The sequence below is a fragment of the Siphateles boraxobius genome, unplaced genomic scaffold (genome assembly GCF_051911475.1).
Source record: "Siphateles boraxobius isolate OS27281-9 unplaced genomic scaffold, OSU_SipBor_1 100, whole genome shotgun sequence".
In the NCBI taxonomy this organism is placed as follows: domain Eukaryota; kingdom Metazoa; phylum Chordata; class Actinopteri; order Cypriniformes; family Leuciscidae; genus Siphateles; species Siphateles boraxobius.
In genome coordinates, this window is record NW_027508701.1 from 679,155 (window position 1) to 703,748 (window position 24,594).

General features: G+C 44.3%; 1 protein-coding gene across 2 annotated transcripts; it reads right to left on the reverse strand.

Annotated features, from left to right (window-relative positions):
- Positions 1-1,939: 1,939 nt before the first annotated feature.
- On the reverse strand, positions 1,940-23,449 carry LOC143747334 (uncharacterized). 2 transcript variants are annotated; one of them, XM_077240078.1, is made up of 9 exons: positions 23,306-23,449; positions 22,299-22,589; positions 21,918-22,166; positions 21,755-21,832; positions 21,201-21,350; positions 4,572-4,820; positions 4,409-4,486; positions 3,855-4,004; positions 1,940-2,999 (listed from the first exon to the last, which is right to left on the reverse strand). In XM_077240078.1, the coding sequence occupies exons 1-9, from the start codon at positions 23,361-23,363 to the stop codon at positions 2,839-2,841; spliced, it is 1,464 nt and encodes a 487-aa protein (XP_077096193.1). In that variant the 5' UTR covers positions 23,364-23,449; the 3' UTR covers positions 1,940-2,838. The 2 variants fall into 2 exon arrangements, 1 of the variants encoding a protein (XP_077096193.1); XR_013206713.1 differs by having other exon boundaries at positions 2,491-2,999; positions 4,572-6,356.
- Positions 23,450-24,594: the final 1,145 nt, after the last annotated feature.

A 24,594-nucleotide genomic window follows, 5' to 3' on the forward strand; every position in this document is an offset into this window, starting at 1 on the left:
CAAAATTCCCATGATGTCCTTGCTCACTCTGTGGACAATGTTATACACAGAGGTCTTTGGGATGTCGAAGGCCTGCGACACCACCCTGTAGGATGCTGCATGGGCCAGCCAGTGCAGGAACACAAGGACCTCAATCTCCCGTTCCCATCCATGGTCCGATTCCAGTCTGACTGCAGCAATCAGGGACCTGATGGACGGCAGAGACAGGCGAAGGTGGGCACGGTGGTCAGCTGCTTCATCAAGATAAAGCCGCAGAATGGGAACCGCTCTATTGAGATGGCAGTATGATGTGGGGTTCACCGCCTGTAAATACATCATAGTTTGTTAGAACAAAAAGCTTGAATTAAGCAATGTTTCATATGGTATTGACTTGTATATGTATTTCTTTATTGTGATATGATATCTTTTATTCATTCATTTATTTTTATTCATGTTTCATATTAAATATTTATTCATGTTTCAATAAAATATTCATTTCATGAATTCTTGCATTAATCATTGCTTGAAGGAAATTGTATGTATTCACATCAGCTGCATTTGTCTAGTGTGTATTCATACATCTATGTCATATGACAATACAACAGTTTGCTTGTTTTACCAAAATATATCATTTTAATTAAGAAAATGTTATATAATTAAGTGCTGGTCAGCATTTGTCATTATTGTGCATAAGTGTTGGGGTGGGCTAGTAATGCAATTCATTCTGGGGTAATCTTAATTTTTTAAGTAGTAATACTTGCTTTGTTTGAGTATAAAATCATCAGTCTTCTCCAAAGCCGAGATCTCCGAGCAGCTGCCCGACGTCTCCTTTGTGCACACATTCGTCTAGCTATTGCAGACATGCCAACCATTTCAGACTCTGATGAAAACAGATCTAGTTAGGTTGTACTGATGCAGTGAGATGTCGGTGCACCTGTTGCTCATAACTTTTAAATTGTTGCGCTTGTGATAAAGTCATAGGTCACATGATAACTTCAACATGGCGGATGATGTCCGGATCATATTCTTTGGCCGTTTCTCAATATGCGTTCTTGTCTGTACTTGTGTGCTTGTGGACTTGTGAAACGTCATCAGTCGCTGCCCAAGTACTGTCTCAATACACAAGTTTGCATTTTGGCAAGAACGGTTAAAAATCCCGGAAGTGTTCTTGACACGCCCATTTTACCGAGGATGCATCGGTTGGTAACTTGTGTGAACTTGACGGCAGAAATATCCCAGAATTCATTTCGGCATTCAAGGAAGGAGCGGGGAGCAGAAAGGCAGAACAACGAAGTCGTTTTTCTACAATTTCGTATGCTATTTCATCACTAAATTAACTTCTGAGAGCATTTGATGCGAGAAATCTACTGTGTAGATTTCAAATATTGCCATTTTTACGAAAAGTTATGGCGAATCGAAAATATGCTCAAACATTTTCGGTAGTGAAGAATCTCCATACGCGCACGCGGGTGTAGCTAGCGAGCCAACGGGCCAGTCATGCTAAAAACCTGGCTGTTATCATCAATAATTCTTGTTATGTTTGGGTACTGAAGACGGCGCTGTGCGGTGGTATTGCGCAATACCAGCAAGAACACATCGCCTCAAACTGTCAGCAGCGTTCTGTGTGCTCGTCACCTCGTAAGTTCATTCTTCCAAGAACAACTAGCAAGAGCGTTCTCCCCAAGAACACAAGTCCGTTCTTTGCATTCTTGGTTTTGAGAAACGGCCATACTCAACGAGATTTGGCTATAAAGTACCTACTCTTTTAGTGCTCGTTGAGTAAGTACTTATTGAAATTAAGTACCTACTCATTGAGTATGCGGTTTGGAACGCAGCCAAAGACAAAGCCATGTGCTCAGGCACAAGACAAACAAAGAAACATTGAACAGAGACAAGACTGTCAGGGCAGAACCCTGACTGGTTAACCTTGCGACTGCTTGAAAAACCACATCCCACTCACTTTTCAGTTGGGTGCAAGACTTACGCAATGATGTGTTTATTCATTTGATTGTTCATGAGTCATGTGGAGGCATTCAATGGAAAATTCAAATACATTTTAACGAGAGATCAAGAAGGTGAAAAGAGGAAAGCACATGTACCCACATATTCACACATTCAAACCATGTGTCAGATGTCCCATGACACTAAGAATAAACAACAAATAAAAAAATCTACCTTTTACGTAACTTTGCTAACTTGTAATTTGTTTTTGTTCAATTGTGTGTTGCTTGAGGCCATTGAACAGTAAGTGTGCAGGACATTTGAAAGGTTTTTAAAGGTCTTCTGAACTGAATGTGTGTGAGAGATCTGTGTTACACTGTTTTCTGAACTCAACCACAATTCAGTGACATCAGTTAAAACAGGAAAAGTGCAAAAAGTCTGTTGTGCTTGCAAGTACAAAGGTGGTCTCGCTGAGCCCAATCACAAAACTTCACATAGATCCCCATATAATCTACGGAAATGACCTAGATTCAGTGTGAGATACATACAGTATACTTATGCAACTAGAAATGTTGTTTGTTCACAGTAAAATTTATATATGTTAAACAAAGTCATATAAACTCAAACATGCCCAAATAAACTTAGAGACTAAACCAAAATTACACGCACACACACACACACACACATACACACACACACACAGGCACACGCACGCACACACAACCATCACATCTTGACTATGAAGCTTTTTTAGGCTTCCATTTGTTGTACTTCATTGTACTGATGACTTTACAGTTATCCTGAATTGTTTAAAGTTGTAAAAACGAAGAATGAGTAGATGTGTGTTTTGACTGGTGTATTTTTCCTTCAGCTTTGGTTGTGTTGGTCTCAGAGTCTCGGGAAGGCCAGGCTGTTCTCTCACTGGGCTGGAAGAGCAGGAGCCCCTCGAGGGCTGGGCAGAGCTGGAAGAGGACGCATGCTTTTGGACGCTCTCTGAGAGTCAGTTTTCTGCATGTACTCAACATCAGGCTGATCTGTGCAGTCCGGCATCAGAGAGACCAGTCGAAACTCAGCTTCCTCTGTGGATCAGACAGAGACAGCAGAACGTCAAACGACTGCTTTGAGAACTTTCAGAATTTGAGAATATTCAGATATTTTATATTAGTTTTCCCCGCTTCATCTATACTTATGTGTGTGGTTGTGAAACACACCCCAATCAAGCGCACGACGAAGGAGATACTATAGGAGGCTTTAATCCAATACTCGAACAAGAAAACGTATAACCACATATCACAGAGAATTGAAATAATGCTAGACAAGGGACTGACTGAAACAGAGGGCTTAGCGGCTGTTTACACGACACCGATTTCAACAAAAAATGTAAAACTTTTATGCGTTTTGGCCGATCGTTTACACGACAGTGGCGTTTTGGGTGCTTGAAGACGGAAACTTTTGAAAACTGGTTTTAAAGTGTACGTTTTTGAAAATGGTGGCCGTTTAAACAACAAAAACGCAAATCTCTGAAGACGATGACGTCATGCACATGTGTATTACATGTTCAATATATAGTATTTCATCGACATCTACGGTCATCGCCATCTACTGGCCTGGCAGCAGAATACAGCGTTTTTAGTTGTTTTTGCGGATCCGTGTGAACGGGGATCGTTTTGACTCTACGCATAAAACTCAACGGTAAAACTTCTCAGTTTCAAGCATATGGTTGTCGTGTAAATGTACCCTTAAATGAATGGGCAAACAAGATTATTGACAAGACACACCGGAACTCAAATCAATTAGTTTTTAACCATAGTGACAAACAGGGAGAGAATGGAGAACTGACCTGATTAACAGACAAGAGAATGAAGAAAGAAACTCAAACATGAGCTGAACAGAAAACAGATCAGAACTCAAACTGAACACATGACAGCTCTTACTTTTGGCCTTCCTCTTGTTTCGTTTGCAGCAGCGAAAGACACACTCGAGGCTGATGATGAAGAGGACCAGGAGGAAACCCGCTCCTCCGGTCAGGATCACCAGCATCCACCAGAAATCTAAGCCAAACAGCAACTTCTTCTCAGACACATCTAATAAAGGATCAAATCAAAACAAACATTTTCAACACCATCATTTATAATTTGGTATGAATTTAATATGTGAGAATGAGACCATAGAGTAATTTGCGACATAAAACTAGCATCTATTACAACATTCAATTATACAGTTTAGCATCATTATACAAAAATTATTTATTCACAGAATTCTGTGATCACAATTCCAATTAGAATCAAGAATTCCAAAGAACTGTAATATATGTTATGTAAGTGTCATATTTGATCTTTTTTTGCAAAAGAACATTTTAACAATAATGATATAATTTCATGTAATATGTGTTTATAATTTCACTTAAGAACAAATCAAGGTTGATAAAGGGAGCTTCATAACAGAAAACATGATCATGAGGAACTTTGTGACAAAAATAGACAATTACCCTCATTGTTATTCTCGTTGTTGCTGTTCTCTTCTTTTTTGCTTTTCTTGTCTTCTTTGGCATTTGTTGCATAGAGACCTTTAAAAGGGTTATAATATATAATTAACCCAATGTTGTCATACATGAGGATAAACATGTAAAGTGATTTATTCTGCTGGATAACCTGTGTCAGAGCACACTGGCTGAACATCTTTAGCTGCCGTTCTGCTGATCATGTTTTCGAGTGTGCATGAGAACATATCTCCAGGTTTGAGCTCGGACGAGCTGACGTGTAAGACGGCACGCGTCGTGTTGGACTTCTCTCCGTTTATCATCCAGGACACGAAAACCTCACTGCTGTTCAGTGGACTACAGCTCAGACTGACTCCTTTGTCTACACACTCGACCATGACTGTAGGTTCAGGCACTGGCTCTGAAACACACACAACACACACAAGGCTCAATGCTGACACACACTTGGTCTTGCTTTGAACAGGCTAGTTCATACCATGTACACAAAGCTGGTGTGTGGTTTTCTTTATGATCTTTCCGTCTTTGTCGTGGACTTCGCCTTCGTACTTCCCAGATAGTTTTTTCTGAATGTTCTCCAGGATCAAGGATCCATTGCGGTAGACATCGAAATCGCCTGTCTTAACATTTGAGCCCTTTCTGAAATATACCCTCCTTTCATTATGTGTCCACCTCAGGTGACTTTCCTCTTGTAATTCTCCAATATCCAGAGGAATCTCAACTCTTGCACCCACTGCTTTGTAGATACATGAGGAGGTGGTGCAAAAAGTTTTGTGTTGTGTATCAAGCACACACGACCGTTCATTTTTACTGACATGACTTGATTTGACACATTCACAAGAGAAAATCTTAAATATCTAAAAACACTTTTACTCAAAGGAATAGGTCTTACATGGGGAACACGTGGATGGGTGAATTAATTATTCATATGAAACCAAGTGGAATGCTATGAAATGTGATCGGAAGTAATAGAATATGTTTAAAAACTATCTGAAAAATGCAGATAAAAAAATTGGGTTTCTGTTTAACAACTTTAAGGACTGATAAATTAAACTAAAATTGAATCCAAAACCAAAAACCACGCAATTCATTTCTTATTTGGTGAACAGATAATTCAGTAAGAAGAACATTTATCAATAATCAGACAATTACAGAATATGAACAACAACTTACCAAAGGAGAAGATGAAGTTTAAATTGAAGAGGAGAATTAATGTGAAGTTTATCATCATAGAATCAGCAGACTCAAGGGGATCCATTCGCAGCATTTTTTAGAGTAGTCAAACAGGCAGGAATCAACAACAGCAAACAAGGCAACGGAGCCAAGGCAGAGACAAACCAGATAGCAAGCAATGGTTGGGGCAGGCGGCGAGAAGCAAGGTCCAGTAAGCAATCCAAGTGGTTTATATGTGTGTGTGTAAATGAGACGCAGGTTTGTGTAATCAGCGCAGTGCAGGTGTATGGTGTTTGGTGTAATCAGTCCAAGGAGGTGCATGATGGGAAATGTAGTCCGTGATAACCCAGGGAGTGCATGGCTAATTGTGACAGAGCCCCCCTCTTTAAGAGCAGCTTCCAGACGCTCAAAAAAAAACCCCACACAAGTTCCGGAGGGTGGTGAAGCGGAGGTGGTCTTGGCGGAGGAATGGAGGGCCAGGTTCGTGCAGGGGAACGGGACCAGGGCATTGCAATGGCAAACCTGGGTCGTGGAGCGTGGGCGGACCAGGCTGTGTAGGCGACCAGGGTGTAGCAGATTGTGCAGGCGACCAGGGTGTAGCAGATTGTGCAGGCGACCAGGGCGGAGCAGATTGTCCAGGCAACCAGGGTGTAGCAGATTGTGCAGGCAACCAGGGCGGAGCAGATTGTGCAGGCAACCAGGGCGGAGCAGATTGTGCAGGCAACCAGGGCGGAGCAGATTGTGCAGGCGGCCAGGGCGGAGCAGGCTGTGCAGGAGACCAAGGCAGAGCAGACAGTTCAGGGGACCAAGGTGGACCAGACAGTTTAGGGGAAAAAGATGGATCAGACAGTTCAGGTGGCCAAGGTTACACAGCCTCCATGGCCCCATCAGGGGACCTACTGCAACCCCCCCCCCCAGAACAAACCCCGGCTCAGGAACAAACAGAACCGACACCGGCTCAGGAACAGACACCGGCTCATGAACAGACACCGGCTCATGAACAGACACCGGTTCAGGAACAGACACCGGCTCAGGAACAAAGGGAACAGATACCGGTTCAGGAACAGATACCAGAACAGGCGAGTTCACGCTGTAATTCAGTGATTACAGTATTCAGACATTATAATGAGATCATACTTATTGTGTATGTTGACAATAAAATTATAGAAAATTCATGTTTATATATTGTAATCCTTGCATTGTTAATATATTGATAGTCTATATACAAATAGTGACTTCTTCAATCATTGTCACTGTAATTTACAAATCATTACTTTTTAATCAGCTCATATGTAAAGAATGAGTTCAATGTTTTTTTATGCTTTGTGTCATAATATATATATATATATATATATATATATATATTAGGGCTGGGCGATAAAACGATAATGATAGTTATCGCGATATAATTTTTCTCAATTAAACGATATCAAGAATTCGATAATGTTTATGTGCCAAAAGCAGAGCGAAACTCATTTGAACCGCACGCGCCGCACGGACTGTTTATTATGGAGCTAGAATTGTGTCTTTATTACATGCGAGAAAATAAATGATCTGAGAGAGAAAACAAAGTTTGAGAGAAAAAGTTTTCACACTGATAGCAAGAAAGCATTTCATGAGAGAAAAAAGAATATTTGAGAGAAAAAGTTTTCATACCAATAGCAAAAAATACAAATATTTGAGACAAAAAAAGTTTGGAGAGAAAGTATTTTCTCATAGAACATAAAAAATCCCATCAAGCAGGGACACGTTTGTGTGCATTAACTGCATTTTATTTTGATTGATTGAAGCGCGCGTCCGAGTGAAGACTGCGCGCGCCACAAGAGAACACTGTATCCATGACAACCGATCGCCAATGATCGGTTCAACAATCAACAATGATCTCTCAGCTTGATTTAAAAAAAAAACACATTCTTGACGCGCGCTTCAATCTATCGCTGTTGTGAAGACTCTCTATTCATTTGGGTGAAATCATAAAATAAAATCCAGTTAATGCACACAAACATGTCCCTGCTTGATATAGACTGTAACCACTGATGAACATATTCAGTTTTGATGAGAGAAAAAAAAAAACTATAAGGGTGCGGATTAGAACCCGTAACCTCTGACACGCTAGGCAAAAGATCTACCACTAGACCATTTAAGGATTGAGAGGCTGTACAGTTTGACCAGTGGGCAGCGGCCGCACACCAGGCCGCCCGATGGTTTTGCTAAGAACTTGCAATGTATAACTATTATCAGACCGGCCCTCGCGGCCTCGAAACACTACCGGCCCACCGGCCCACCGGCATCTATCTATGTGAACCGAACAATGGTGTAATGATTCAGTTCGACTCCCAAGACAAGACGATGCTCACCCGACTGGCCAATAGGAACGTTCCAATAGGAAAAAAATAACATGGCCCCCCTCCATGACACAATTTTCACAGCGAAAGCAAAAATCCTGACACTAAAGCAAGAAATTACATCGAGAGCAAAGAAAAGCGTTTTGAGAGAAACACTTTTTCTTTTAGAGAAAATGTTTTCACACTGATAGCAGAAAATATATATTTATGATATATACTATGATAAATACTTTCTCTCAAAAAATGTTTTGTCTCAAATATTCTTATTTTTGCTATTGGTATGAAAACTTTTTCTCTCAAATATTATTTTTTCTCTCATGAAATGCTTTTTTGCTATCTGTGTGATAACTTTTTCTCTCAAACTTTTTTTTCTCTCTCAGATCATTTATTTTCTCGCATGTAATAAAGACACAATTCTAGCCCCATAGTTTATCCGCTCGGCTCAGTCCAAACGGCAGCGCAGCGCGAGCTCACTAGAGCAGACGCGTTTACTCTGATCGGCCTCGCTCACGAGATCCAGTGAGAAGCACTTGAATTCAGCGAAGAACACAAATGTCTCAGTGATTTAAACCAGTTTAAAGGCAGATGAAACAGCGCTGACGAACAGGAGAAACACTGTGCGCAACGATACAGTCAGAAGGCTTTTCCGTCTACAAATTCCCATCATTTACCATGACGTTAGCCTAATAATATTAACTGCACTATGAAATGTGGGATATACATTTGAATTGTATTATATTATTAATGTAGACAATGTAAGGACTAATGGAATATAATAATAACGTTATTTAATAATGTATTTAGGCTACAGTTTTTCATACAAATACCATAGAAACCATAAAGTTACATTTTGCCATGATAGTGAGGTGCTATAGGCTATGCCCGGTTTTATCTGTGGTTATCATGATCTAAATGCATGATGCTGGATGACCAATGGTTAATTTTAATAAAACTCAAACAGTCAGAATATTACATTTTACCAAATAAAAATAACACATACAGAAACTAAGAAATATTTTTTTCTATTAAGATATTTATTTTGTTAAGGAAAAATGACACATGTTTGAATGTTCTAACTCAGATTTGGCAAATGTTCTCGTGTTTGGCAAGTGTTTGTCATGATATGTTCTGACAATAAAGACTAGTTTAACACGCTCTGGTTTCTACAACTTTCACTTAGGAGCAAAAATCTGCATTTAAACTTGAAAGAAATAAAGATTTTACATTTATCGTGATAATTATTGATATCCACTGATATAAAAAAAATTATCGTGATAATTTTTTTTGGCCATATCGCCCAGCCCTAAATATATATACATATTGTCACGGAGTGAAGAGTCACTTGACAAGGCAGGCTTCGTGAAAAGGCCCCGGAGGGTGGATTTATTTACAATTAAACAAAACTGGTGAAAGAAGGTAAGCCGGTGCGTGATGGCTGGTGCTATAAGTGCTCTTCGGTGTTCAATCCCAACGAAAGTGGGTGTTCAAACCGTGTTCCACAACGGTGGGCTGTCAGTCACTCGCTGCTTTCTGGGGAGAACAGAGAGAAAGGTTAGACCAGCGCTTTCCTTCGGTTCGAGACTAGCGTCTGCCTGTTTGCTAGGCATGTGCTGCTTATGTGGCTGTGGGCTGATTGGGAGCAGCTGTGACCGATCAGCCGGCGATGACGAGGTGCAGGTGTTTTGTGTTGGTTGCCAGGGCGACGCTGATTCCTCCGAGGACGCACGTCACATTCCCCCCCCCCCCTAAGCGTCGTTCTGGTCCTGTGAATGAATGGAGATAGCAGGGGTGAAGTAAGGGGAGGGTGGGGAATGACCCCTGACAGACCTGCATAAGCTGTCCAGATCCGTGAGAGGCCATCGGCGTTCGCGTTGGCGGCCCCGGGCCGATGTCGTACCTCAAAGTGGAAGTCCTGGAGCGCTAGGAACCAGCGAGTCACCCTGGCGTTGGTGTCCTTGGCTCGAGGGCCATCCATTGTAGGGGCGCGTGGTCTGTGACCAGGGTGAACTTGCGGCCTAGGAGGTAGTACCGGAGCTCCAGGACTGCCCACTTGATAGCCAGGGCTTCCTTCTCCACGGCGGCGTACTTCCTCTCGGCCGGGGACAACTTCCTGCTGATGTAAATGATCGGATGCTCCTCACCTCCCTGGATTTGGGACAGGACGGCTCCCAGTCATGTGTCGGAGGCATCCGTCTGTAGCAGAAAGGGGCAGCTGAAGTCGGGAGCACGGAGTAGGGGTGAGGACGTAAGCGCTGCTTTGACCTGGGCAAAGGCCTCCTCGACCGATGGGGTCCAGCATACTTTCTCCGGCTGCCCCTTCCTGGTCAGGTCTGTCAGGGGGGCGGCTAAAGAGGAGAAGTTGGGGATAAAACATCGGTAATAACCCGCCAACCCCAAGAAGGCTCGTACCTGGGTCTTCGTCCGGGGTCTCGGGGCGGAGTGGACGGCCTCTACTTTTTTTTCCTGCGGCCGTATGAGGCCTCATCCGACCTGGAAGCCCAGGTACTTGGCCTCGGAGAGGGCTAGGTGGCATTTGCGGGGATTAGTGGTGAGTCCAGCCCGCCGGAGCTCCGAGAGCACCCTCCGCAGACGATCCAAATGTTCCTCCCATGCCTCGGAGTGGATTACCACATCATCTATGTAGGCGGCTGCGTACGCCTGGTGGGGTCGCAGGACGATGTCCATCATTCTCTGGAACGTCGCTGGGGCCCCGTGCAGGCCAAAGGGAAGGGTCCGGTACTGCCAGTGGCCACAGGGAGTCGAGAAGGCAGTCTTCGGCTTAGCAGCTTCAGAGAGCGGTACCTGCCAATAGCCCTTGGTAAGGTCTAGAGTGCTGATGTACCGGGCCCTTCCGAGGCGGTCCAGCAGTTCGTCGACCCGAGGCATAGGGTACCCGTCGAATTCTGAGACTTCGGTCAGGCGGCGGAAGTCGTTACAAAAGCGGAGGGTGCCATCCGGCTTTGGGACCATCACAATGGGGCTGGACCACGGACTCCGGGACGGTTCAATCACCCCCAACTTCAGCATTTGTTGGATCTCTTCCTCAATAGCCTGCCGACGAGCTTCCGGGATGCGGTAGGGCCGTTGCCTGACGATGACTCCTGGGGGTGTCTTGATGTCGTGCTGGTTCACGCTGGTCTGCCCGGGCTGGGAAGAGAACACGTCTTGGAACTGACTGACCAGGTGCTGCAGCTCCACCTTCTGGGCAGCCGAGAGATGAGGGTTGACATCAACAACAACGGGATCGGTGAGACTCAAGGCAGCCAGCTGGTCCCGTGTCCCCACCCACTTCTTCAGGAGGTTGATATGGTAGAGTTGCTCCGCCTGCCGTCGACCCGGTTGCCTCAGCCGGTACGTGACTGGTCCAATCCTTTCCACCACCGTATATGGCCCTTTCCAGGAGGCCAGGAACTTGCCGGCGGAGCTGGGGACCAGGACCATGACGCGGTCTCCGGGCTGGAATTCCCGTGGTTGGGCTGCCCGGTTGTAGTGGCGTTGCTGCGCTTGCTGGGCCTTGCTGAGGTGTTCCCGGACCAATGGCATCACTCGATCGATCCGTTCTCTCATCTGTCGAACGTGTTCGATGATAGTGCGACGAGGGGCCGGCTGCTGCTCCCAGGCTTCCCTGGCGACGTCCAGGAGCCCACGTGGTTGATGGCCGAACAGGAGCTCAAAGGGGGTGAAGCCAGTTGAGGCCTGGGGGACTTCGCGGATCCCAAAGAGCACGTAGGGAATCATGAGGTCCCAATCCCGCTTATCCTCCGCCGCCACGCGTCTAAGCATCTGCTTGAGGGTCTGGTTGAACCTCTCTACGAGTCCATCCGTCTGAGGGTGGTAGACTGTGGTCCTCAACTGCTTCACCCGTAGCAGTTTGCAGAGATCCACCATCAGCCGGGACATGAACGGGGTCCCCTGGTCAGTCAGGATCTCCGAGGGGAGGCCGACTCGGCTGGCCATCAGAAACAGCTCCTGGGCGATGGACTTTGCGGTGGCCTTACGCAGGGGGACTGCTTCTGGGTACCGGGTGGCATAGTCGACGATTACCAGGATGTGCTTGTGTCCCCGGGCAGACTTTGGCAACGGCCCCACTATGTCCACTCCAATCCGTTCGAAGGGCACTTCGATGATCGGCAGCGGGATGAGAGGGCTGGGGGGTGGGGTCCTGGGCGACGTGGCCAGAGGAAGCGGTCGCGGATGCGCTGAGTGGTGTTGGCTGCCCCGAGGTGACCTGCCATGGGATGGGAATGCGCCAGCTCCAGGATGGTTTCGATCTTGGCTCGGGGTACAACCAGCAATTTCTTCTCCTCCCCCCTCCGCTGAGCGACACAGTAGAGCAGGCCGTTCTCAACGACAAAATGCGGGAGAGGATGGGGCCGTGGGAGGACGTCTTTTCCATCGACGACTCGCACCTGAGCCCAACTGTGCTTGAGCCGATCGTCCTCCCGCTGTTCCTTGGCGAAGGAGCCTCCTCCAGCAGCCTGTTGGTATACATCATAAAACAGATTAGTAGTCTGGGAAGGGGACTCACCATCTCTCCCGCTGTCGGAGGCGAGCAGGGCCGGTCGGCGGCGGGGTCCACGAGGGCGTCTTCGTCTTTGACGGTTCCCCTCTGGGCTGGCAGGCTGAGTAGCGGCGGCGAGCAGTCTGTCGAAGCCGGGCCAATCTCTCCCAAGCAGTACGGCCACCGGCAGGTCCTTCACCAGGCCAGCCTCCACCGGCCAGGTGCCTTGGGGTGACGAGATAGTGATTCTACGGGACGGTACTTGGCGAGTGTCTCCGTGCACGCAGGTAATCGGCAGGAAGTTCTTCTGGCCGCTTCGGGGGGCGCACAACCGTGAATGGATTAGGGTGACCGCACTGCCTGAGTCCAGCAGAGCCCGGAAACGTTTCCCTTCCACCATCAAATCTGCCTCGGGGGCTCCCGATGGTACATGCTGGTGGACGATGCAACCTGCCAACCATGCTCGCGGGGTTGACGGTGGCTCAGCGCTGGGCATAGGCTCATCTCGCGGTGGGGAAATCGTCGGCCTGCTGACTGGTCGTGGGGTCCCTTCGAGCGGACGTCGTCCTGGACCACGCTCCGGGGAAAGGGCGGCGCTCGGTCCCCAGCCTCGCGGTGATGGATGGCATCCGCCAGCTCGATCGCCTCCACGAGTTCCAGGGTGTTGGAAGGGTTCCTCATCCCAACCGCTTGTCGATGTTCGCGGGGCAGAGCGCGGAGGAGGCGATCGACCACCACTCGTTCCGCTACCTGAGCTACGGTGGGGTTCCCTTCCAAGAGCCAGTGATGAGCAATGCGGCTGAGCTCCGCTGCTTGGGCAAGGGCTGGCACGCGGGGCTTGAACTCCCATTCCTGAAACTGCTGGGCGGCGCAGATGGATGAGAGGCCGAGCCTCGCCAAAATTTCCCGCTTGACTTCGTTATAGTCTTCGGCGTCCGCACGGGGAAGTGAGAAATAAGCCCGTTGGGCTTCTCCGGTGAGGAGAGGTGCCAGCGCGCGTGCCCACTCGTCCTCGGGCCATGCTTCATACTGAGCGGTGGTTTCAAAGACCTGCAGGAAGGCTTCCACGTCGTCATCAGCGGTCATCTTCGGCAGCAGGCGGGTTGCTTGAGCGCGAGGATCATGTAGCGGAACGCGCTGGGCGGCGGTGGCACGGATGGCGGTGAGTTCTTCCTCCGTCCTGCCCTGGCAAGTGGCGAGATGTTCCACGATTTGTTGCTGGCGGATGCTCACTTCAGCGAGGCGTTGTAACACTTCCTCCATCGCGGGGATGAGCGCGCCGCTTTCCGCCACCTGTGGTGCACAGACCAACAAAAAAAAAGGAAAAAATTAGGAGTTGGGGCGGTGAACTTGTCGGTGATTCTTCATGAATTTGCCTGCATTCTCCACCACTGTCACGGAGTGAAGAGTCACTTGACAAGGCAGGCTTCGTGAAAAGGCCCCTGAGGGTGGATTTATTTACAATTAAACAAAACTGGTGAAAGAAGGTAAGCTGGTGCGTGATGGCTGGTGCTATAAGTGCTCTTCGGTGTTCAATCCCAACTAAAGTGGGTGTCCAAAACGTGTTCCACAATGGTGGGCTGTCAGTCACTCGCTGCTTTCTGGGGAGAACAGAGAGAAAGGTTAGACCAGCGCTTTCCTTCGGTTCGAGACTAGCGTCTGCCTGTTTGCTAGGCATGTGCTGCTTATGTGGCTGTGGGCTGATTGGGAGCAGCTGTGACCGATCAGCCGGCGATGAGGAGGTGCAGGTGTTTTGTGTTGGTTGCCAGGGCGACGCTGATTCCTCCGAGGACGCCCGTCACAATATAGTCGTGGGCCGTTATCGGCGTTAACGTGCTGCATTAACGTGAGACTCATATCGGGCGATAAAAAAAATATCGCCGTTAATCTATTCTCAAAGTTAGGTTGGGAGCTGGGTCTATACTACGCAAGCTCTGATGACTTTCCCCTTGATATTTTAGCGCGGATGTATACCTAGCCGAATTGCACTGTAGGGGGTAGGGATGGGAATTGAAAACCGGTTCCACTCGAGAACCGGTTCTAAGTTTTACAAACCATCGATATTGTATGCCCTCGACGTTAACGATTCCTCTTATCGTCGATGCTCCTGCTCCGAGTCCCAGCCATAATATACAGACCGCGAACTCACAACTTTCCCTTTTGTCCTTTATCACGCGACGCATCTGTGCGTCATTCATGATGCCAAAGCGATTTGAGCAGAGGAGGTTAACAAGAAAAGACGATCTAAAGCTTGGCTTTATTTTACTAAGCGAGACAAATTATGCTGTTTCCTGTTTGCAATAACAGGGTTTTTCCTGCATTGCATTTTTTTTAGCGCCCGCCAAAGCGAATTTTTGTCCCGCCAAAGTCTTATTTGATCGGTGAGTAGCTAATGTAGATTAACAGCTGCACTTGTGACAGGGCACATGTTTAACTGAAAGAAAGTGCAGAGAGAGAGAGAGAGAGAGAGAGAGAGAGAGAGAGAGAGAGAGAGAGAGAGAGAGAGAGAGAGACCCGGTCGCGCGCGCGCACTCTCTCACTTCGGAGCCAGGCGACTTCACCATCTCCACACTAAGCGCTGTCTTGCTCTCTCTCCCTCACACATATTAACCAAAATAAATCGACACGATGTTAAAAGGTCGGAAGACCAAAGTTTCATGTGGAGCATTCAGAGATTTTGTTTTGCTGAATTACCGCTGGGTGTTAATTGTGCTAAAATAAGTTACCTTATCTTCTCTGAAAAGCATTCCACACATTCAGCTGACAGTCTCAAGTACCACCTAAACGCAAAGCATCCCTTAGCTAAAGTGGTAGATGCCGGGCCAAGCACTGATGTAGCGCAGGGGAAGTGTCGTCGTCAAACTACTATGTTTGAGTGCAACCGAGGCATGCCCGTCAGCACAGCTCTATCAGTTAGTAAACACAAGTACATCTGATTGAACATGATTGATTTTCATCACCAATTATCATAGTAGTACAGCTCTCTCAAGCAGTTTGTGATGCATTTTGGAAACAGGAGATGAACCACTGGTCTAATGCGCCACCTGGCTTGAGAAACCCGTTCTCAAATACTTACTTTTAGTCATTATTTGGGTAGCACATATATTCTGAATGCCTTCGGCAGAATTCAAATGAGCCATTTTAATCTAGATTAATCTAATACAAAAAATTATTGATTAAAAAAATTAATCTATGCCCACCTCTAATATATATATATATATACACTCACCTAAAGGATTATTAGGAACACCATACTACACGACATGTGTGTGGCCAGAAGGTGCCTCCTCAGCACTTCAGGACTGCTTTTCCACCACAGACTGGGACATGTTTAAACAGGCAGCAACTTACAATCATCACACTGATATTCAGGAATATACAGAGACAGTCACTGCCTACATTTCCAAATGCATTGATGACGTAACTGTAACTAGGACTATCTCCATACGTGCTAATCAGAAGCCATGGTTGACAGGAGAGGTCCACAACCTACTGAGGGCACGAAATGCTGCCTTCAGAGCTAGCAATGATGAAGGCCTGAGAACAGCTAGGGCCAACCTGTCCCGGGGCATCAGAAAGGCAAAAAAGCAGTATGCTAAGAGGATAGCCCATAACTTCAGAGACAGCAGAGACACAAGGAGACTGTGGCAGGGAATCCAGACAATCACAGATTATAAGCCCCCACCACAGACCTGTGACAGTGACATCTCTCTGCTTAATGAACTTCTTTGCACGCTTTGAAGCATACAACACCACCCCTGCACAGAAGATTACACCTCCTTGTGACGACCAGGTTCTGTGTCTCTCTCCGGCAAGCGTGATGAGATCCTTCTCTAAGATCAACACCCGGAAGGCAGCTGGTCCAGACAATATACCTGGTCGGGTGCTAAAGGATTGTGCAGAAGAGCTCAAAGATGTCTTCACGGACATCTTTAACATTTCTTTGAGCCAGGCAGTTGTCCCCACATGCTTTAAAGCTACCACAATTATACCAGTTCCCAAGAAACCAACCCCATCTGTTTTTAATGACTATCGTCCTGTTGCACTGACTCCTATTGTCATGAAATGCTTTGAACGGATAGTCATGCAACACATTAAAACCATAATCCCCCCCCTCCCTGGACCCCTTCCAGTTCCCATATCGGGCCAACCGATCCATTGATGATGCAGTTTCTACTGCTCTTCATTCAGCCCTCTCTCATTTAGAAACAAAAAATTCTTATGTGAGAATGCTTTTCATAGATTTTAGTTCAGCATTTAACACCATCATGCCACAGCAGTTAATACAGAAATTGGACCGGCTTGGCCTAAACAACTCTTTGTGCAACTGGTTGTTGGACTTTCTTACCGGAAGACCACAGGCAGTTGGGGTTGGTAACAACACATCCAACACCATCACATTGAACACAGGGGCTCCCCAAGGATGTGTTCTCAGCCCCCTGCTTTTCACTTTTGCTAACTTATGACTGTTCACCAATGTACAGCACACATCGTTTCATAAAATTTGCGGACAATACAACTTTGGTGGGTCTCATCAACAACAATGATGAGACAAACTACAGAAATGAAGTGTGCCAACTGGCCAGGTGATGCAGCGAAAACAATCTCTCTCTAAACGTAGAGAAAACAAAAGAGATTGTTGTGGACTTTCGGAGAGCTCACACCCAGCACCCTGCTCTAAACATCAACAGTGCTGCTGTGGAGAGAGTAAGCAGCACCAAGTTCCTGGGTGTGCACATAACAGAGGACCTCTCCTGGTCTACCAACACTGCATCACTGGCTAAGAAAGCCCAACAGCGGCTTTATTTCCTCAGCAAACTGAGGAGAGTTAGAGCCCCGGCACCCATTATGTGCTCATTTTATCGTGGCACCATTGAAAGCATCCTGACCAGCTGCATCACTGTGTGGTTTGGTAACTCTACCACTCACAACCAGAAAGTGCTGCAGCGCATAGTGAATGCAGCGGGAAAGATCGTAGGTGCCACACTGTTTTCCCTCAAAGACATTTGCAATGCACAATTAACTAAAAAAGCACTCAGCATAGTGGGTGATCCCACCCACCCCTCACACGGCTTTTTAGTCTTCTGCCATCTGGGTGAAGGTATCGGAGCCTACAAGCCCGAACCACAGCTTCATCCACCAGGCTGTCAGGAAGTTGAACTCTCTTCCCTCTTAGCCCTTCCCTCAGATGCACTGAACTGTGACTCTTTGCCCCATAGCCACACATGGACACACACATGCACACACACGCGCAAACACACACACACACACACACACACACACACACACACACACACACACACACACACACACACACACACACACACACACACACACACACAAAATGCACCAGACACTTTAAAAATTGCAGCTCTTTTTCTTTTAGCATAATGTTTGCAATTTTAAATGTAAATCTATTTAAATTATTATGTGCCTAATGTTTGTATTGTGATTTATATATATTTTTAATACTTGTCTGCGTTATGTTGGGGTTTTTACACCATGGGTCTAATGAAAACGGAATTTCAATCCTCTGTGTGTCCTGTACATATAGTAGAATTGACAATAAACTGAAACTTGAACTTGAACTTGAACTAATACTGTGTTTGACCCCCTTTCACCTTCAGAACTGCTGTAATTCTACGTGGCATTGATTCAACAAGGTGCTGAAAGCATTCTTTAGAAATGTTGGCCCATATTGATAGGATAGCATCTTGCAGTTGATGGAGATTTGTGGGATGCACATCCAGGGCACAAAGCTCCCGTTCCACCACATACCCAAGATGCTCTCTTGGGTTGAGATCTGGTGACTGTGGGGGCAATTTTAGTACAGTGAACTCATTGTCATGTTCAAGAAACCAATTTGAAATGATTCGAGCTTTGTGACATGGTGCATTATCCTGCTGGAAGTAGCCATCAGAGGATGGGTACATGGTGGCCATAAAGGGATGGACATGGTCAGAAACAATGCTCAGGTAGGCCATGGCATTTAAACGATGCCCAATTGGCACTAAGGGGCCTATAGTGTGCCAAGAAAACATCCCCCACACAATTACACCACCACCACCAGCCTGCACAGTGGTAACAAGGCATGCTGGATCTATGTTCTCATTCTGTTTACGCCAAATTCTGACTCTACCATCTGAATGTCTCAACAGAAATCGAGACTCATCAGACCAGGCAACATTTTTCCAGTCTTCAACTGTCCAATTTTGGTGAGCTCTTGCAAATTGTAGCCTCTTTTTCCTATTTCTAGTGGAGTTGAGTGGTACCCGGTGGGGTCTTCTGCTGTTGTAGTCCATCCGCCTCAAGGTTGTGCGTGTTGTGGCTTCACAAATGCTTTGCTGCATACCTCGGTTGAAACGAGTGGTTATTTCAGTCAAGGTTGCTCTTCTATCAGCTTGAATCAGTCGGCCCAGTTCTCCTCTGACCTCTAGCATCAACAAGGCATTTTCGCCCACAGGACTGCCGCATACTGGATGTGTTTCCCTTTTCACACCATTCTTTGTAAACCCTAGAAATGGTTGTGCGTGAAAATCCCAGTAACTGAGCAGATTGTGAAATACTCAGACCGGCCCGTCTGGCACCAACAACCATGCCACGCTCAAAATTGCTTAAATCACCTTTCTTTCCCATTCTGACATTCAGTTTGGAGTTCAGGAGATTGTCTTGACCAAGACCACACCCCTAAATGCATTGAAGCAACTGCCATGTGATTGGTTGATTAGATAATTGCATTAATGAGAAATTGAACAGGTGTTCCTAATAATCCTTTAGGTGAGTGTATATTATATAATGTGTGTGTGTGTGTGTGTGTGTGTGTGTGTGTGTGTGTGTGTGTGTGTGTGTGTGTGTGTGTGTGTGTACCTGATATAGGTTAGGGAACCAATTCTCCCCACAGAGATATTTTTGACTTTGTGGGAACTTTTTTTTTTGTCCCATGTGAGGAAAACAGCTTATAAATCATATTAAGTGATGTTTTTTGACAATGTAAAAATGCAGAAAGTTTTGTGTGATGGGTAGGTTATGGGAGAGAATACATTTGGTACAGTATATAAAAACATTACGTCTATGCAGAGCCCCCATTAAAGGCACACTATGCAGGAATTCCGTTTTTGTCAAACAGCGACCCCTAGAGTCACTGTAGAGTACTTGTATTTAATGTTACTGTCGTAAATACCACTCACGCAGAGCTCTGCACTCACGGCCTCTGCACTTTATAATAAAGTAGCCTACCGCGTTTGATGGCTTATAACGTTTTTACATGATTGCAGCTAAATTACAAATAGCCTATAGCCTAGGCCTACTGTATAATTTCATTTGTGTTTTTTGAGTGTAATGTAAACATTACAAAATGCCAGATGACATCATTAAAGTTACATGTACGTTTATTTCGTATGTATTTCGTAACAATGTCCGTTATGATGTCGTTAGACATGATTATTGCAATTTATCATAATAGTTTGCAAATTGCGCTCATTTACACTGTTTACAACGTGCAGGCTTATTTATGTCCTGATATTTATGTGAGATATTGACAACTGTTCTCATGATAATCGCAGGAATCAACTTTAACAGTGAAAGCCTGACCGAGTGGGACTCTTGTCCGGTTCCTCACGCAGTCAGATTCTCGTTACCTTTTCCTAGTCTCTTCCGAACTCGTTTTCTTTGCTTTTTCCATCGTCAAGTATCACGTCTGAAATGCCCGCAAGTGTCTCCGTGCTTCATATGTTGCTTTTGATGTGTGTGACGTCGTTGCCGTAAAGCATGTCGTGATTCTCTCAAGATTTGTCGAGGGCGCTCCTCTCAAACTTGCATTGCTGGTTTTTCCAGCGGCGTCCCCCCGAAGCTTTACTACCAGGATGATTCGCCCGACTATGGGTTTGTTTACCACCGAAATGACTTTGAAGCTGTTATATTAAGGTACAATTCTTGCATAGTGTGGCTTTAATCATGAAAACACAACATAGTGTTTGCGACGTGTGTGTGTGAGAGAGACCAGTTGAAAGAAAGCTTCCTCTGTGGATCAGACAGAGACAGCACAACGTCAAACGACTGCTTTGAGAACTTTCAGAATTTGAGAATATTCAGATATTTGATATTAGTTTTCCCCACTTCATCTATAAAGGCTTTAGGAGGCTTTAATCCAATACTCGAACAAGAAAACGTATAAACAGAGAACTGAAATAATGCTAGACAAGGGACTGACTGAAACAGAGGGCTTAGGCTGTTTAAATGACACCGATTTCAACTAAAAATGTAAAACTTTTTATGCGTTTTGGCCGTTCGTTTACACGACAGTGGGGTTTTGGGTGCTTGAAGACGCAAACTTTTGAAAACGGGTTTTAAAGTGTAAGTTTTTGAAAATGGTGTCCGTGTAAACAACAAAAACGCAAATCTCTGAAGAGAATGACATCATGCACATGTGTATTACGTGTTCAATATATAGTGTTTCATCGCCATCTACTGTCATCGCCATCTACTGTGAACGGGGATCGATTAGACAACGCATGAAACTCAAAGGTAAAACTTTTCCGTTTCAAGCATATCGTTGTCGTGTAAATGTACCATTAATGAATGGGCAAACAAGATTATTGACAAGACACACCTGAACTCAAATCAATTAGTTATTAACCATAGTGACAAACAGGGAGAGAATGGAGAACTGACCTGATTAACAGACAAGAGGATGAAGAAAGAAACTCAAACATGAGCTGAACAGAAAACCGATCAGAACTCAAACTGAACACATGACAGCTCTTACTTTTGGCCTTCCTCTTGTTTCGTTTGCAGCAGCGAAAGACACACTCGAGGCTGATGATGAAGAGGACCAGGAGGAAACCCGCTCCTCCGGTCAGGATCACCAGCATCCACCAGAAATCTAAGCCAAACAGCAACTTCTTCTCAGACACATCTAATAAAGGATCAAATCAAAGCAAACATTTTCAACACCATCATTTATAATTTGATATGAATTTAATATGTGAGAATGAGACCATAGAGTGATTTGCGACATAAAACTAGCATCTATTACAACATTCAATTATACAGTTTAGCATCATTATACAAAAATTATTTATTCACAGAATTCTGTGATTACAATTCCAATGAGAATCAAGAATTCCAAAGAACTGTAATATATGTAATGTAAGTGTCATATTTGATCTTTTTTTGCAAAAGAACATTTTAACAATAATGATATAATTTCATGTAATATGTGTTTATAATTTCACTTAAGAAACAATCAAGGTTGATAAAGGGAGCTTCATAACAGAAAACATGATCATGAGGAACTTTGTGACAAAAATAGACAATTACCCTCATTGTTATTCTCGTTGTTGCTGTTCTCTTCTTTTTTGCTTTTCTTGTCTTCTTTGGCATTTGTTGCATAGAGACCTTTAAAAGGGTTATAATATATAATTAACCCAATGTTGTCATACATGAGGATAAACATGTAAAGTGATTTATTCTGCTGGATAACCTGTGTCAGAGCACACTGGCTGAACATCTTTAGCTGCCGTTCTGCTGATCATGTTTTCGAGTGTGCATGAGAACATATCTCCAGGTTTGAGCTCGGACGAGCTGACGTGTAAGACGGCACGCGTCGTGTTGGACTTCTCTCCGTTTATCATCCAGGACACGAAAACCTCACTGCTGTTCAGTGGACTACAGCTCAGATTGACTCCTTTGTCTACACACTCGACCATGACTGTAGGTTCAGGCACTGGCTCTGAAACACACACAACACACACAAGGCTCAATGCTGACACACACTTGGTCTTGCTTTGAACGGGCAAAAAGAGAGGAGAGAAATAACATTAATGCAGGTTTGAATGGCAGCAGACCACAAGTTAGTTCGTACCTTGTACACAGAGCTGGTGTGTGGTTTTCTTTATCAACTTTCCGTCTTTGTCGTGGACTTCGCCTTCGTACTTCCCAGATTGGTTTTTCTGTATGTTCTCCAGGATCAAGGATCCAGGGAGAGAGACATTGAAATCAAGTGTCTTTACATTTGAGCCCTTTCTGTCATATACCCTCCTTTCATTATGTGTCCACCTCAGGTGACTTTCCTCTTGTAATTCTCCAATATCCAGAGGAATCTCAACTCTTTCACCCACGGCTTTGTAGATACATGAGGAGGATACATATTTACCTAAAAAATAAAGTGGTGCATAAAGTTTTGTGTTGTGTATCAAGCACACACGACCGTTCACTTTTACTGACTTGATTTGACACATTCACAAAAGACAATATTAAATATCTAAAAACACTTTTACTCAAAGGAATAGGTCTAACATGGGGAACACGTGGATGGGTGAATTAATTATTCATATGAAACCAAGTGGAATGCTATGAAATGTGATCGGAAGTAATAGAATATGTTTAAAAACTATCTGAAAAATGCAGATAAAAAAATGGGTTTCTGTTTAACAACTTTAAGGACTGATAAATCAAACTAAAATTCAATCCAAAACCAAAAACCACGCAATTCATTTCTTATTTGGTGAACAGATAATTCAGTAAGAAGAACATTTGTCTATAATCAGACAATTACAGAATATATACAGGTGAAACTCGAAAAATTAGAATATCGTGCAACAGTTATAATTTTGATGATTATGGCTTACAGCTTATGAAAACCCCAAATTCAAAATCTCAGAAAATTTGAATATTACATGAAATAAAAAAAAAAAGGATTTTAAATACAGAAATGTTGGCCTTCTCAAAGGTAGAATCATGCATATGTATATAGTTATATATATACTAAATATATTAGTATCACCTTTCAATTTGAATTACTGAAATACATGAACTTTTGAACTTTTTCAATATATATACATATATATATGTAATTGAACAACAACTTACCAGAGGAGAATATGAAGATTAAATTGAAGAGGAGAATTAATGTGAAGTTGATCATCATTTTCGCGCAGCTCTGTGTGTTAGTAGTTTTGTTGTACGATGTCAAGCTCTCAGTGGTTTAGTTTCCTGTAAGTGTGTCTCTGGGAGTGTGTGTGCGAGTCTCGCTGTAATTCAGTGATTACAGTATTCAGACATTATAATGAGATCATACTTATTGTGTATGTTGAGAATAAAACTACAGAAAATTCATTGTTTATATATTGTAGTCTCTGCATTGTTAATATATTGATAGTCTATATACAAATAGTGACTTCTTCATTCATTGGCACTGTAATTTACAAATCATTACTTTTTAATCAGCTCATATGTAAAGAATGAGTTCAATGTTTTTTATGCTTTGTATCATAATATATATATATATATATATATATATATATATATATATATATATAATGTGTGTGTGTGTGTGTGTGTGTGTGTGTGTGTGTGTGTGTGTGTGTGTGTGTGTGTGTGTGTGTGTGTGTGTGTGTACCTGATATAGGTTACGGGAACCAAATGTCCCCCACAGAGATATTTTTGACTTTGTGGGGACTTTTTTTTGTCCCATGACTGGAAAACAGATTATAAATCATATTAAGTGATGTTTTTTGACAATGTAAAAGTGCAGAAAGTTTTGTGTGATGGGTAAGTTATGGGAGAGAATACAGTTTGTACAGTATAAAAACATTACATCTATGAAGAGCCCCCATTATACATGAAAACACAACATAGTGTGCGTGTGTGAGTGTGTGTGTGTGTGTGTGTGTGAGAGAGAGAGAGAGAGAGAGAGAGAGAGAGAGAGAGAGAGAGAGAGAGAGAGAGAGTGTGTGTGAGTGTGTGTGAGAGAGTGTGTGTGAGTGTGTGTGTGTGTGTGTGTGTGAGAGAGAGAGAGAGAGAGAGAGAGAGAGAGTGTGTGTGTGTGAGTGTGTGTGCGAGAGTGTGTGTGAGTGTGTGTGTGTGTGTGAGAGAGAGAGAGAGAGAGAGAGAGAGAGAGAGAGAGAGAGAGAGAGAGAGAGAGAGAGAGAGTGTGTGTGAGTGTGTGTGAGAGAGTGTGTGTGAGTTTAATGTATTTGTAAATATATATAAAAAATACTTAATATTAATGCATTTAATGTGCAATAAAGGTTGGTTTAAAGCACTTAATTTATGCATAATTATCTATGTATTTTGTTTGCAATTGATCACAATCATTTCAATCTCTTTATTTAAGAAGTCTTTAAAAATCACGTTTACTTTGCAATTTCTGGCCAGGT

Coding starts and splice junctions, on each gene's coding strand:
- LOC143747334 (XM_077240078.1), bottom strand. CDS start 23,363: ATGATGATCAACTTCACATTAATTCTCCTCTTCAATTTAATCTTCATA. Junction 22,590..23,305: donor AATCTTCATATTCTCCTCTG/GTAAGTTGTTGT, acceptor TTTATTTTTTAG/GTAAATATGTATCCTCCTCA. Junction 22,167..22,298: donor ACACCAGCTCTGTGTACAAG/GTACGAACTAAC, acceptor TGTGTGTTTCAG/AGCCAGTGCCTGAACCTACA.